The sequence below is a fragment of the Bubalus kerabau genome, chromosome 1 (genome assembly GCF_029407905.1).
Source record: "Bubalus kerabau isolate K-KA32 ecotype Philippines breed swamp buffalo chromosome 1, PCC_UOA_SB_1v2, whole genome shotgun sequence".
NCBI classification, from domain to species: domain Eukaryota; kingdom Metazoa; phylum Chordata; class Mammalia; order Artiodactyla; family Bovidae; genus Bubalus; species Bubalus kerabau.
In genome coordinates this window covers 86,959,040-86,972,701 of record NC_073624.1, presented here as the reverse complement: position 1 = coordinate 86,972,701, position 13,662 = coordinate 86,959,040, and the positions used below count along the sequence as shown (strand labels likewise).

General features: G+C 37.9%; 1 protein-coding gene across 5 annotated transcripts in view; it reads left to right on the top strand.

Moving 5' to 3' along the window:
- NELL2 (neural EGFL like 2) overlaps positions 1 to 13,662 on the top strand; it is a 420,064-nt gene that overhangs the window by 43,561 nt on the left and 362,841 nt on the right. For all 5 annotated transcript variants that reach the window (XM_055581465.1, XM_055581456.1, XM_055581449.1 and 2 more), the window contains one exon: positions 10,708 to 10,858. In XM_055581465.1, the coding sequence (XP_055437440.1) occupies positions 10,708 to 10,858 (151 nt within the window). The remainder of the gene's footprint in view (positions 1 to 10,707; positions 10,859 to 13,662) is intronic.

Below are 13,662 nucleotides of genomic sequence, written 5' to 3'. Positions count from 1 at the left end.
CTGGGAATGAGTAGTGGAGATTAAGGTGAAGTTCAGAGATAACCTTAGACAGTGAGTGAATCTTCTGTGCTTTATCTAGGGATAGAATCCTCACTTAAATAGTGAGCATAATTTATAAAAACTCATAGGAGCAGGAAAAACTCCAGGAGGGTGATAAGATGGGATGGAGGAGGGTATGAGGATAAGTGGGAGTTGGGGTGGTATCCAATCTGCTAATGAGCAAAGTCCAGTAACCCCTACAGTTCAAAGGCAGGCAGGCAGGCATCATTTGATGGATCTAGCATTCTGACACTTTTTAATAGGATTCATCTATTCCTGAGGATTAGCAGAGAGAATTGGCAAGATCTTGTCTGAGCATCAGAGCTTCAACCAAACAGATGGGTGTGCAGGACAGAATTTTGTGTTCTAGGCTAGAAAACTGAAGCAGCGGCTCAACTTTGTAGATTGGGCCAACATAGCAGGGCTGGGAAATGATTTATTTTAGAGGCTGTATAAATTCTCAGAGCTATTTTATTGTTATTGAATCTCTGAGCAGTAAGACTTAATTCTGAGCTTCACTTTTAATTTTCTTGCCTAATTATCATAACTGGTCCAGAAATGGAGGGGAGATAGATTCGGGGCCTGGGGAACAAGGACAGAGGTAGACTTAAGGGCTGGTGTCTGAGACTCTGGATTGAGAAACTGATTATGCTATGCCCTGTATCCTTTGGTACTTTATAATGCTGTTTTCTTTCTTGCAGTGAAAATAATAATCATAAAAGAGCACAGTTTCAATAGGGTGATAAATCACAATAACTTATATTTTGTTGTCTTGTTATTCTGAAGTAATTTGATTATTGTAATTAAAGAAGGATAAAAGCAGAGCAAATTCCCAAAATTGATGTCTCAGGTCAAATTGGCCTATTAGGTAGGAGATGAAATTGTGTATTTCAGCACTTCAGCTCTGCATAATTGATGGGGAACTGTATACTGTCTCTTTGGCTATTCAGCAAAGATTCTGTTAGAATCTGCCTGTGCAATCTGAGGTTGCACCATTTATAAATTTCACATTTTATAAATGTAAAACTATCTTAGTGATCCCTATTCTTTATTCTTGTCAATTAATAGTTCAATTGAATGTTGAGGATACGTAATAAAAATCTCATCTTGACCCTATGTTTTTTTTCTTTCTTTTTACATTGATAAATCTACTAAGCCAGCTAAACACTAACATATGTGTGGATAAAAAGATAGCCAGCTTTGTGAATGAACATATTGTTTTTTCTGTCTTATCCTTCTCAGGGACTGTATGAATATTTGATGAGGCTTCAAATAAAATAAATGAATGACATATGGTTCTCTTAAAAAACTATTATATATATATATTTCTTTTAAATTTCTAGTTACTCTCTTAATAGAAGAACTTACAAAGAGTAATTATATATGTATTAAAGATACAGCTAGGTACTATATATGAGATATCTTATAAGAGAAAAGAGAGGTTACATAATTGATGAATTTATACACTTCACTGTTAAGGTGAGCACTTTGTTAATGTAAGCAATACCTCATTCATCCTAACTGTATCAGTATAGGAAGGTGCAGTTGAGCCTCTTCATCTGTTAATGATCAATAGTAAGATCAATAAAAATTCATATTTTCTCCTTTTTTAAAGAAATTCAAACATTTCACTTATTCAAGTTTATAATTACTTTAATCACAGCAAAAGCATGTTTTGTAAATCATGAGAGTCCATGAATTTAAGTTTCCTTATGTATTTAAGACATTGACTAATGATATTAGCTAAGACATTGTGTACAGTTTGGGTTCAGTTGTATATAATATTTTGGGCTACTTTAAATAAAGATGTAGCAAATTACTAATTCTCAGATCTACTACTTATGTTCAAATGATGTTGTTGAGACTACTATCCATAAGTAATGAGGCAGGATCAACAAAGCAGTGCAACCAGTCTACTGAAGTTGTAAATGATGCCATCATTTTAATCATTGACATTGTCATTGTCATCAATCATCATATTCTCTTCTATTTGCTTAGTATTTCTGTCTGTTTGATCTTATTCTTGAGCAGTATTGCAACTGAGAGAAGAGATGATAAAGAGAAATACTGTTTTGGCTAATTTACCTTCTTAATTTTGCTGGTAACAAAACAGCTGCTAATTTCACTGGTAAAGTTTTGAGGGACTGGTAAACACTAGCTAAAAGTATTAATATGATTATAAACTCAAGCAGCAGTTTTCATGGAAGCCAGTTTTCAGAAAGTTGCTTGTTTCCATGGAATCAAAACAAAAATAAAATACGGTTATTGTGTCTTACGGTTATTGTGTATATAATTTTAAGCTTCAAAGTGTAGGGCTTCCCTCATAGGTCAATCAGTAAAGAATTTGCATGCGATGCAGGAGACCTGGGTTTGATTCCTGGGTCGGGAAGATCCCCTGGAGAAGGAAATGGCAACCCACTCCAGTATTCTTGCCTGGAGAATCCCATGGACGGAGGACCAGTCAGACACGACTTAGTGACTAAAGAGAGAGAGAGAATATCTTGTCTTATGGCTGTTGTGTATATAATTTTAACCTTCAAAGTGTAGAGATGTTTTATTATTTTAACCCCTTTACACCTTGACTACATTTTGTTCTGCTTTAATAAAATTCTGATAATTTGCCTTAAGTCAATCATATAGTTGCTAAATCTAGTAGTAGAATCTGCTATTTGCTTTTGTTTCTTTAACTAGTTAGTGGATGCTTTTGTTTCTGATTTTTTATTATATGTATTTGTGTATGTCTGTTTGTGTGTTGGGGCTTCCCAGGTGCTGTGGTAAGGAATCTGCCTGCCAGTGCAGGAGATGCAAGAGACTCGAGTTTAATCCCTAGGTCAGGAAGATCCCCTAAAGTAGGAAATGGCAACCCACTCCAGTGTTCTTGCATGGAAAATTCCATGGACAGAGGAACCTGACCACTTACAGTCCATGGAATTGCAGAGTTGGACATGACTGAGCACACACACAGGTATTCACAACACTAAGCCAACAAATCTTTTTGGTAAATAATACGTGAAGATATGTTTATTTTGCATTGAATCAAATTATAATTATCTGTGGATGTGAAATAAACTTTTGAGATTGTTTTGGATTTAATGAAGGGATATTTCCAAGTTGACCTCCCAAGAGTGTGTCTTTGTACTCCCCGAACCCGGCAATGTAAAGAAGCATGTAGAAGTCTAAAGGGTGAGGATGTGGCATCCTTAGATGTGTGTTTGCTGGTGAAAAAATTGTGGATTACTCATGCATTTTGATCAGTAACATTTTGAGGAGAATTATTTGAAAATTGTCTTTTTAAAAAACTTTTTAAAATTTAGTGCCATTACACCTTAGTTATTTCAAGTATTAGCTGAGAGATTGTGTGATATGAGTAGTTTTATAGATCTGCAAATCCTAAATTGAGCCAAAGATCAAGAAAAATGTATTTGTTTATCTTCAGAATAAATTTTTTCATAAAAGTTAACTTAAAATGAGGGTTTATCTACTTTGTAGAGTATGTATCAGCCATCATGGCCTGGGTTGGGATCCAGGTTCTGTCAACTGAATTTGGTAGGTTTGCTCCAGCAGTCTCACGTAATTGCCTAGAGTACTCTACTAGAGAAGGTCATTGAGAGGACATGACCGCCAGATGACCCAAAAGCCAGACCAGGGCAATTAGAAGCTCCTCACCCCCTCTCATCCTTGAAATGTACATTCCAGGGTACCCACAGTGGGAGCTCTTTTCAACCATACAGCCACCTTGAAGAAGCAATGTGTTTTTGAGACCATCTGGTAGTTACATGTGACTGAACCCAGTTTAAGGTTTCTATATAAACTTTTAAGATTCTGGTAGGCAAGTGTGGAGATCTGTTTATCTTGCAACTTCCCAAGACAAGCCTGGTGTCCAAGTTCCTTTGTTAAACCTTCCACCTATCAATCTGAAGCTATCTACCTCTTCCTACAGTCTCTCCTTGCCCTCTGTGTATGTGGCCAGTTTTAGATTTCATTCAGGAAGTTCCTGAAGTTTTGAACCAACAAGTTCCTCATATAGTAAGTTGATAGACATCAGCTCTGATTTTGAGCCCCTAGTGGAGATGAGTGATTTGGTTTCTCTGTGCTGCTTTCCTTATCTGTAATTTTTATTACTGTAGAGCTGCTAATCCCATTTATTCAAAGTTGCTGTGAGGCTTAAATGAGATTGCTCATGTTGAAGGACTTTGCAAACTGCATATTCTGTGTTAATCCAGTTTTTATGGCTTTTAAAATTATTATTTTGCCTTTAAAGTTTTGGACCGTAAAGGCATGGGAATATTGAAGGGAGAGCAAGAGCAATGGACAGCAATGATAATAGTTATAACAGCATACGTTTCTAACCTGAATTTAGAAGATAACCTTTCCCAGTTAGAGACTGGGAAAATAGGGTAATTTGGTGAGTTTTGGAACTTTTTAAGTTGACTATTCTATGTCTGAGATAGACTGTTTTTAATGACTGAATCTGCACATTTTATCTTTATTAGTCTGATTATGTGGCAGGAAATCAATTTAGGTTTCTACATATTGCAGACAGGATAGAGACCTGTCAGGGGACAGAGACTCATTAGATTCATGATGGCAGTAGTAGTGATGCAGTTTAAGTGCAAAAGAAGGAAAGAATTATTAACAATTGCTTTGTTATTGGGAGATGGACAGATTCCTTCTTTTACTACTAATGCACCAAAATTAGTACTTAAAGAAGCACCAGTTGGATTCTTTATCAGTAAATATCCATATTTGTGACCACAGATACACTTGCATTCAGCTGCATTTTGATTTAGAAAGAAACCAGTCTCGCTCCATTTCACCCTCACTCTCCTCTCTCCTCTTAACCCTGTGTGTGGGAGGTGGTGGTGGGGGATTACTCTGCATTCACGTGTGAGCTCATGTCTTCATTCTGGAAGTCCCATGACTAAAAATGAGTATTTTGATGTGATTGCTTCTGACATGCTTTATTATTTATTAATAACTACTTGAAACTCGTTGTGTTTTTGGTGGGATTTTTATGCTCTGCACACAATAAATATGGAAAGCATGGAAACAAAGTTTTGCTTTAAATTCAAGCAGTTCTCCAATTAAAAAGACCTTGTATAGCATGGGTATGTTGGTAAGTTCTTCTGTGTAGCTTCCTAGTAGCATTTAAAGACCCTTTTCTTAGCCTGTTTTTCTCTAAACAGGCAGTTCAAATGATCTTTGTTAGTTCTTCTTTGGAAAGAAATTCAGTTCACTTTGACTTTTGTCCATAAAAGAATGATCAGTTCTCTAGAAACAGAGGGTGGTAGGCAGGATTTATCCTAAGAATAATTTCATTGCCAGAAACTTTTTTTTCAGACTCTTAAAACAATGCAGTGTTTACACTGCCAGAAACTTTTATGTCAATTTTCATATGTGGAAACTTGTATTTTGTGGAGCGTGAGATACTTAGAATGAAAGCAAGCTCAGAAAGTCACAAGGGTATAATGGCTCTTGGTAGTTTGAGTAGGTACCACAGGCTCACTGCTTGTGAGAGTAATAATAATATGTATCATAATGTGAAAACCCAACACATGGTGTTGCTACATGCCAAGCACAGCTAGTCATCTGATAGCTGGCATTGGAAACTCATTATTCTGGGTTCAGAACCACCACACACATTCTATTTTTTATATGTGGTTCTTAACAGGAGGCCTTGTTGAGGAATTGCTTAATACATCCCTGAATTTAATTGTGAATTCTGAAAATTGAAAGTAGAATTATTCTCACGTGATGGTTTCTCTGCCTTGATTTTCTGGTGAGGAATAGAGTTGGGTCTTGAAGTAATAATCACGGGAACTAAGAAGTCTCTCTGAACATTATATAATCTTTGAGATGAAAATAGAAGGCAAGAATGCTAACTTTACGAATTAAATGCAATGAGGAAACAAATGCAAATGAGGAAAGTGACCTTTCTTAAAATCACTACTAAGCCAGTCACTTAAGGAACTAAAAATGTTATCTTATATAATTACTTTTTTCTACATTATTTTCTGTGTTCACATTCTTGAATTTGCTTTTCTGCGTGTGAGAGGCAGTTGAGCATAGGTTAGGATGCGTTCAGAAGGCAGGGCAATTTAGTGGAAGGAATATGGGACCAAAAATTGTCATCCCCATTACACCTCTAGCATGCTGGGTGCCTTTGGGTGACTCACAGAATTGTTCCTTGGTTTGCTTTTCCCATTGACAACTGGGATAACAGTTGTCCTTGTCAAGCTTTGTGAGAATAAAATGGAATGTGGGTTTAAAGGGGAAAATATATTATTTATACATTTTTGAAAGACAAATGTTGTATGGTATAGATGTGCAGCATTATGTAGTACGTATATAAAGTTAAATATGCTGTCCCTGCTGTTCTACAGATCTAGTGTCTTTATGGCCCATCCTTTTATCTTCCTCTCATTCCTGTGATTCCTATGATTTACTCAGGCATGCCTATCACTTTAGATGCTGTATTCCGATGACCTCTACATTTATACTGCCAACCTTGACCTCTCTCTTGAGATCAGGTTCTGTAGTGCCAGCCTCCTGCTGGACATGTCCCCATGCACGTCTCTGAACACCTCAGAATGACCGTTTCTAAAATTGAAATCCCATCTGGGTACCATTATGCTTGTCCTGCAGTTCCTTTCATTCAGTCTCTCTCAAGCTGGGAATTTTGGATTCAATTTTTTTCTGGTTTTTTTTTTTTTTTTTTTTTACCTTTGGCATGTCTTTTATTGGTGACCAAATTGTTTAGACTTTGCTTTCTAAAGACCTCTTGAATTCAACCCCTGCTAATTTTTCTGAGCTACTGACAGAGTTCAGGCTCCCTTCAAGCCCTTCTTAGACTCAGACATAATGGATTCTTGAAAAACATGTTTTTAAGGGGGAACAATAGATGTAAATATCATTAGGGTGAGGTAAGGGGTGGTGGGAGATGCTGTTCTATTGACAGAAAGCTGAAAATTATTCTGCTTCCTATAGGTGCTCTCTCTGTCTCATTCAATAACCCCCCTTCACTGTGTCTTAGGCTTCTGGACTAGGAATGCCAGATTCATGCCAGCCCCAGTTTTTAAACCTTTATAACCATGAACTTGGTTAATCAGGATGGAAAAAAAGAATTTCATTTTTCCTGTCAGTAAAGTGTAGATTGAATGGAACTTCTGCAGGACATGTTCAATGTTGGAGGGTCTGTTCTTGCAAGTCATCCTAATCCTCATAGAGAGAACAAAACAGGAAGTGTAATGGGCCAAGAGGAGAGCTTGGACAGCTGAGAGAGATTGTCCTGAACTGTGACCCCATGAATGAATAGGTTTAAGTCTAAGATGGATAGAGACCTTCTGGGACTCTGCCTACCACCCTGGTAGGATAAAGGATGGTTCTGCCTTGCAGGTCTCCTTAAGCACTTCCTGAATCTCAGTGCAAATAACATCTGGTGTTTACTTGGCCCTTGCATCAGCGTTCCTGACAGGCAGTGAAATGACCAGTAAGTAGCTCTATATCACCATTCCTGATAAATGCCAAAACATGTGAAACTTAACGAAAAGTCAACAATCATGTGAATTATTAGTCTCTCAAGAGTTTTCCCTATGTTCATATTTTTTTCTTTTTTCAAATAACCTTCCATATGGCTACCAGAGAAATTTTTCCAAAATGAAGATAGAACAATTTTTACAAAATAATTTCCCTTCAACTACACTTGCCTTCACCATGTTTTCAACCATGGTGATGTACATTTTTACCAAGGATACTCAAATATAATCCATTTTTATGTCCTTCCTTTCATCATGGGTCAGTCTTCACATGTCATTTCATCTGAAAACAAGACAAACAAAACCCACAAAAATAATACAGCCTCTCAACCCTTCACAAATCTGACCCCAAAAGCAATGGAAAATAACAGAGGTTTTCTTTTGAGTAACAAATGATGAAACTTTCTAGAAATCCTCTTTAAGCATCTCTTCTCTAAAGTTCTACCTTGTCAGGCAGCTGCTATCCTTTTCTCAGTTTCTTTTCTTTCACTATTGGAGCTTAACCTCACTGGGCCACGCCTTTGCTTCTATTGGTGGCTCTGGTCATCATTTCCATATTCAATGTAGTTCTTCCTCTGTTTCTCTCCTTGGGGTCCCCATCTATCACCCTGTTCAGCAAGACAAAGGATTTTGCTCAAGCTCTACCTTGAACCAAACTCAAGCCTGAAAAGGATAGGGGAGGGGGGAGCATAATAAATATTTATAATTCAGTTTTAATTTGCTTCTATCTATAAGTTAGAATGAAGTTATGGAAGTTGTGAATAATTCACTTGTATGTAAATTGGAGTAGATTAAAAGTTAACACTAGGTAAATTCTTCTCACAGAGTCACATCTTATGTGCCACCTTGAGGCAGCAGAAGGCTTTGGAGCTCAGAGGAATTGGATTGCATCTCTGCAAAGCCTCTCTTCTCCTTGCTGGAGTCTGGGGAGAAAGTATTACACTAACCATGGCTGAAATTGCAGATTATTGTTATGCTTTTGGTTGTGACTATGGGATAGAACTGAAGAAGTTTATTTTTGGAAACACGGAAGTTTCTTTGTCCTGAAACGTTGAACCAGTATCCTGAACCTGATTTCCTTGTCCTGGGTTAGGTGCCTGTTCCTGAATCAGTTACTGTGGACAGGAAGAGGTGATGCTGTGATAGATCAGAATCCTTCTAGCACAGAGGAAGCTGTGGGTTAGGAGTGAGGTGGGATCGTTTTTCTGTGGTACATAAGAATTATTATTATTTATTTTAATTTTTTCACCCAGAGATTAAATCATGGATGATGACAAAGACAAGTATCTGTTACACTGGCACACAAAGCCCTGCCTATCCTATCCAACTTTCCTGCCCAGCTCCATTCTGCAGTGGCTGCTGTTTGCTCTTGCAGCCATATCATGCCCTTTCACACCTCTCTGCTTTTTCATCAGCTATTTCTATGGCTGGAATGGTTTTCCCTCTCTTCTCTACCTGGTGAAGAAGTTGAAAGTGTTAGTCACTCAGTCATGTCTGACTCTTTGTGACCCCATTGCCTGTAGCCCGCCAGGCTTCTCTGTCCCTGGGATTCTTCAGGAAAGAATACTGGGGTGGGTAGCCATTCACTTCTCCATGCAATCTTCCCAAGCCAGGGATCAGACCCGGGTCTCCTTCATTGCAGGTGAATTCTTTACCGTCTGAGCCACCAAGGAAGCCCGTAACTCCTGACCAAATGCCATTTGTTTTATGAGCTCCTTCCCTCCAACTGATGTTGGCTACTTTTCCCTCTGTGGTCCAAGAACACTTTGTATTTACCTGAAAGAACAGTTTGTATTTATGCTGAAATGACAGCATTTCTTTTCTTTTATTAGGATTATTTGTCCCTTCTATTTTATGACTATCTTGAGGGCTTCTCCATGTCTGTGCATTCCCAGTGATGGACACAAACCAGATGGTTACATTTTTATTCCATAAATTTATGGGGCTGGAAAAGTGGGAACGTTAGATTAATCCCATAATCTCTGTTTCATCAAGGTAGTTATTCTGAACCTGATTTCTGCTACACTGTTCCCAAGGGAATGCTTGGCAATGTGTGGGAGAACTTTGGGTTGTCACAGTGACTAGGATTGGGTGCCACCGGCATTCTCTGGGGGTAGAACCAGGGGTGTAAATGCTCTGCGGTTCATAGGACAGTCTTCAAGGAAGGATTGTTCTCTCCCAATGCAGGGATCTTCCCCATTGAGAGCTCCTTATCTAGTCTATTTGGTCTAGAACACAGAAAAGAGTGGAAGGATTTGATAACAGCAGAAACTGTGTTCTGGGTCCCATCAACCTTTTGCTCACACTTCGAGTAGGAAAGTGTTATGCTTTGTTGGAAGATGGCTTGAATGATAGGCTTTATCATGTCCACTAAGTCTGTCCCTGGCTATTTTTCCCATATCCTGTGAGTCTTGAGGTTGGAGCTGCAAGACTAAACCAAAGAGAAGTGCAGGATAAAAATCTACTCTCCCACTCAAATCTCTTGTCTAGTTGCTCTTTAAACCAGGGGAGAGGGATGTGGGAATTAAGTTCTCTGCATTTCTTTCAAAAATATGGTATGATAATTTGATCTTAACGTTTCATCCAGTGCACAGAAGGCTGAGAGTAACTAATTTCAATGATCTTTTTAAAAATCTATTTATAGCAAGCCTTCTGGCTATAGATATCAATGTGTAAGGTAGTGCATTGATTTAAATCCAGTTTTCTGTCATAAGGTGTCAGAAAAGCTAAATGGCTCTATCATGGTCTCTTAGGTCCTTTTTTCGGAAGGACATCTTTCTGTTCTGTTTTGACACTGATGTGGCCATGGTATCCAGGATATAGGAAGAGTGTGAGCAGAAAACTTGGAAGCTCACTTCTTCAAACAGGCTTTTTTGACAGGCTTCTTTGATTCCTTGTCTCAAAGACATTTTTGAAAAAAGATCCCTGAAATACAAGCTCAGTCACTCATGTGGTTTACTGTCTGTGTTATGTGTAGCAAAAAGTGTTTTTTAAAGAATTTACCAGGAGAGTCTGGAGCTTGATATTTATCAGCAATTACTTGTAATGTTTCTGAAAGATGTTGCCTATAAAGGATACTATAAAGGATAAAGGACCACATTCTAGTCTATTTACTCTTTGTTTCCCCTTTTAGATACTCCCAGAAGTATAAAAGCCTCCACTGCTACAGCTGAACGGTTTTTTCAGAAGCTGAGAAATAAACATGAGTTTACTATTCTGGTGACCCTAAAACAGACCCACTTAAATTCCGGAGTGATCCTCTCCATTCACCATTTGGATCACAGGTATGTGTGACTGCTGGAGTTTCCTGTGTTTTCATTTTATATAGTGAAATTAACACATTAAAGAGAACTAAGTAAAAGTGAGAAAACAGGATTGGTTTAAAACAGCAAGAATAATTTTGCTATATTATGCAAAATCACAAACACAGGTAATTGAGATCAGCCTAAAAGCAGAAGGAGCTGCTGTTTTTGGTGTTGCTAAGAGCATACAGAAGTTACCATTTTATTGAAACCCATTTATTAATCACTAACTTCTTCATGAGATATCCTATTCAATGTTAAAGTCAAGCAAACTTCTTAATTGATAAACAGATAGCCACAAAAATACTGTATTCTATTTCTTTAAGATATTGCTTGGGTTTAGAGTTTAATAGTCTTAAAATTTTAATCACAGACAAATACATTCTTTTTCAACATGTTCTTAGACTGTGATACTTATAGTTATTCTTGGATGTGTGTTGAATCAAAATGCTATCTGGTATTTCCTAGTTTCTCGCACATGTGAGAAACATGATTTGGGAGCTGGTGGGAGCAGTGAGGAGGAGTGGAGAGGGAGAAGAAAAAATTCATTCATGACACTTAGAATATACATAAATTGCTGCTAAATAATACCAAGCAAGTTAAAGTGATTCCTTCCTGAAAGAATAGCCAGGGTTCTGACAATGAAATTTCTTTCGTTGTTCATATTTTGAGTACCCACTTTGTGACTCTTGGTGGACCTTGGGCAAATTGCATAACCTCAGTTTCCTCATCTATAATACAGGGATAGTAATAATACCTTCTTCATAGATTGTTGTGAGGGTCAAAGAGTTCATATATGTAAAGTGTTTTACATATATAATGGATTTAATGTGATGTGAGCAGATACCTCTTTTCCTGGTTTCCCTTATGAGAGATGGGACAGTCTGGGACTTTGCAAATCTTTGCTAAACACTGAAGGCCAAATATATGTGGAGAACAAAATATAGAAAATTGACTCATTGAATAGGGTTTCTGATCACATTCTGCCTGGATTACTCACAGTATTTAAGATCCCATCTAATTTTATCTTTAACCCCAAAGGATTATGGTAACATCTCAAGCCGCTCACTTGGGTGTTTTTCCCTCCCAGGTTTTGGCTTGTTTTTCGGAGGAGGGTGTCACCCAAACATTCACTGAGTAGTTGACTTAGTAAAAAGGGAGAGTTCCATCTCCCAAGGATTCACTAGGATTTTCCCCCTTGGTGTGTTTCTGTTCCTTGTCTTCAGGTGATTGGTATCAGGGGAGTTCCTTGCTTATACCACTGTGACCCTGCCCTTCTCCATTGGGCTTTAGGCAACATGATTCACATACAGCAAAGGATATTGTTCCTTCACAGAGCAGCCTGATTTATTTCTGATTATTTCTGTTTGCTAAGAAAATTTCCCCTGTATTTCAGGCACTATATTTTTCTGCCCTGTGGCTTTTTCCCACTACCCCATTTGTAGATATTGAAAGGATGTGGTGGGGTCCAGCTGCTTGCTGCTCAAAAGCCAATAAACAGGCCAGGTTGGTGGAAAGGAAAGTTTGCTTTATTTCAGATGCCAGCAACTGGAAACGGGGTGGATTCAGATGGCTATCTGTCCAAAAACCAGCTCCTCCCTGCTGGCAACCAGTGGGGCAAGAGCTTTTATAGACAGGAGGGGGCTGCATGCAGAGACAGCACAGCCAGCTCTGACAGTCATCTTCAGATTGGTCATCAGTGGTCTGACCAGTGTCATCTTGGTTGTTTTAGGTGCGGTTAATCTTCAGTTTCAAGGTCCACTTGTTCCCTTTTCTTTGAGACCAATTCTCAAAATCGTGGCAGCTTATGTCCAGGGCACAGTCTTGTCATCATGCAGTTAACTTCTCTGCCTGGTGTTTTGGTATCTGTAAGATAGCTCACTGGATATGCCTCAGAATATTATCTATAGCCCTTGAGAAAGTGCTAGAGGTCCTTGACTTTGCTTAATGACTGCATTATTATTTGGTCTCCTTTGATTGTTTTCTTTTGTTTCCATCTGTTCTCACTTTTCTGATTAAACTTATTCTTTGACTAAAGTTTTCCACAGACAAAAGGCAGGCAGAGGACATGGTGGGGAGAGCAAAGACCGCAGGGTCCTGCTTTGTTTCATAGGGATGTGAAACTTGCCCATCCTTCTTCCAGATGACACCCTCAAAACCATCCCTTCTAAATGGACAATGTTTTGTTTGGTCCCTAGAGTTGAATATATTAACTCTATAAATGCTTGACCAGCATGGATTTCATATTATATCTATGCACTTTCTATCTGATGCTTCTTAAAACAGTTTAAAAAATTTTTTTTAGCACCTTAGACATAGTAAGGGTATATTGATATCCCCAGACTTTATCAGATAGGTCCTTGAAGGCAGATTGGTGTCAGACAGATCCTTTCTTACTGTTCCTATAAAATAGACTTGTTAAAATGATATGTAGGGCTTTATATTGACTTATTTCAATTAAAAATAATGTTTACTTTTTTCAAATTAGCATAGCGATGTATTTTCATTGTAGAAAAATTGGAATACTGGTAAGTATAATAAAGAAATAGGAGAACTCATACAAATCATATCACCCGAAGAAGACTATGTTGAAATTGTCATATTTTAATCCAGAATTTGTCTTTGTACAGAGATATGCCGTATTTTGTTTGATCAATTCCTTACTTGTGGGTACTTAACTCATTTCTTTTTTAAATAGCACCAACATGAATATATTTATGTGAATCGTTGTGCTTAGCTCTCATGCTTTCCAGTTATTCTTGCTAAATTTATTGTTAATTATTCGT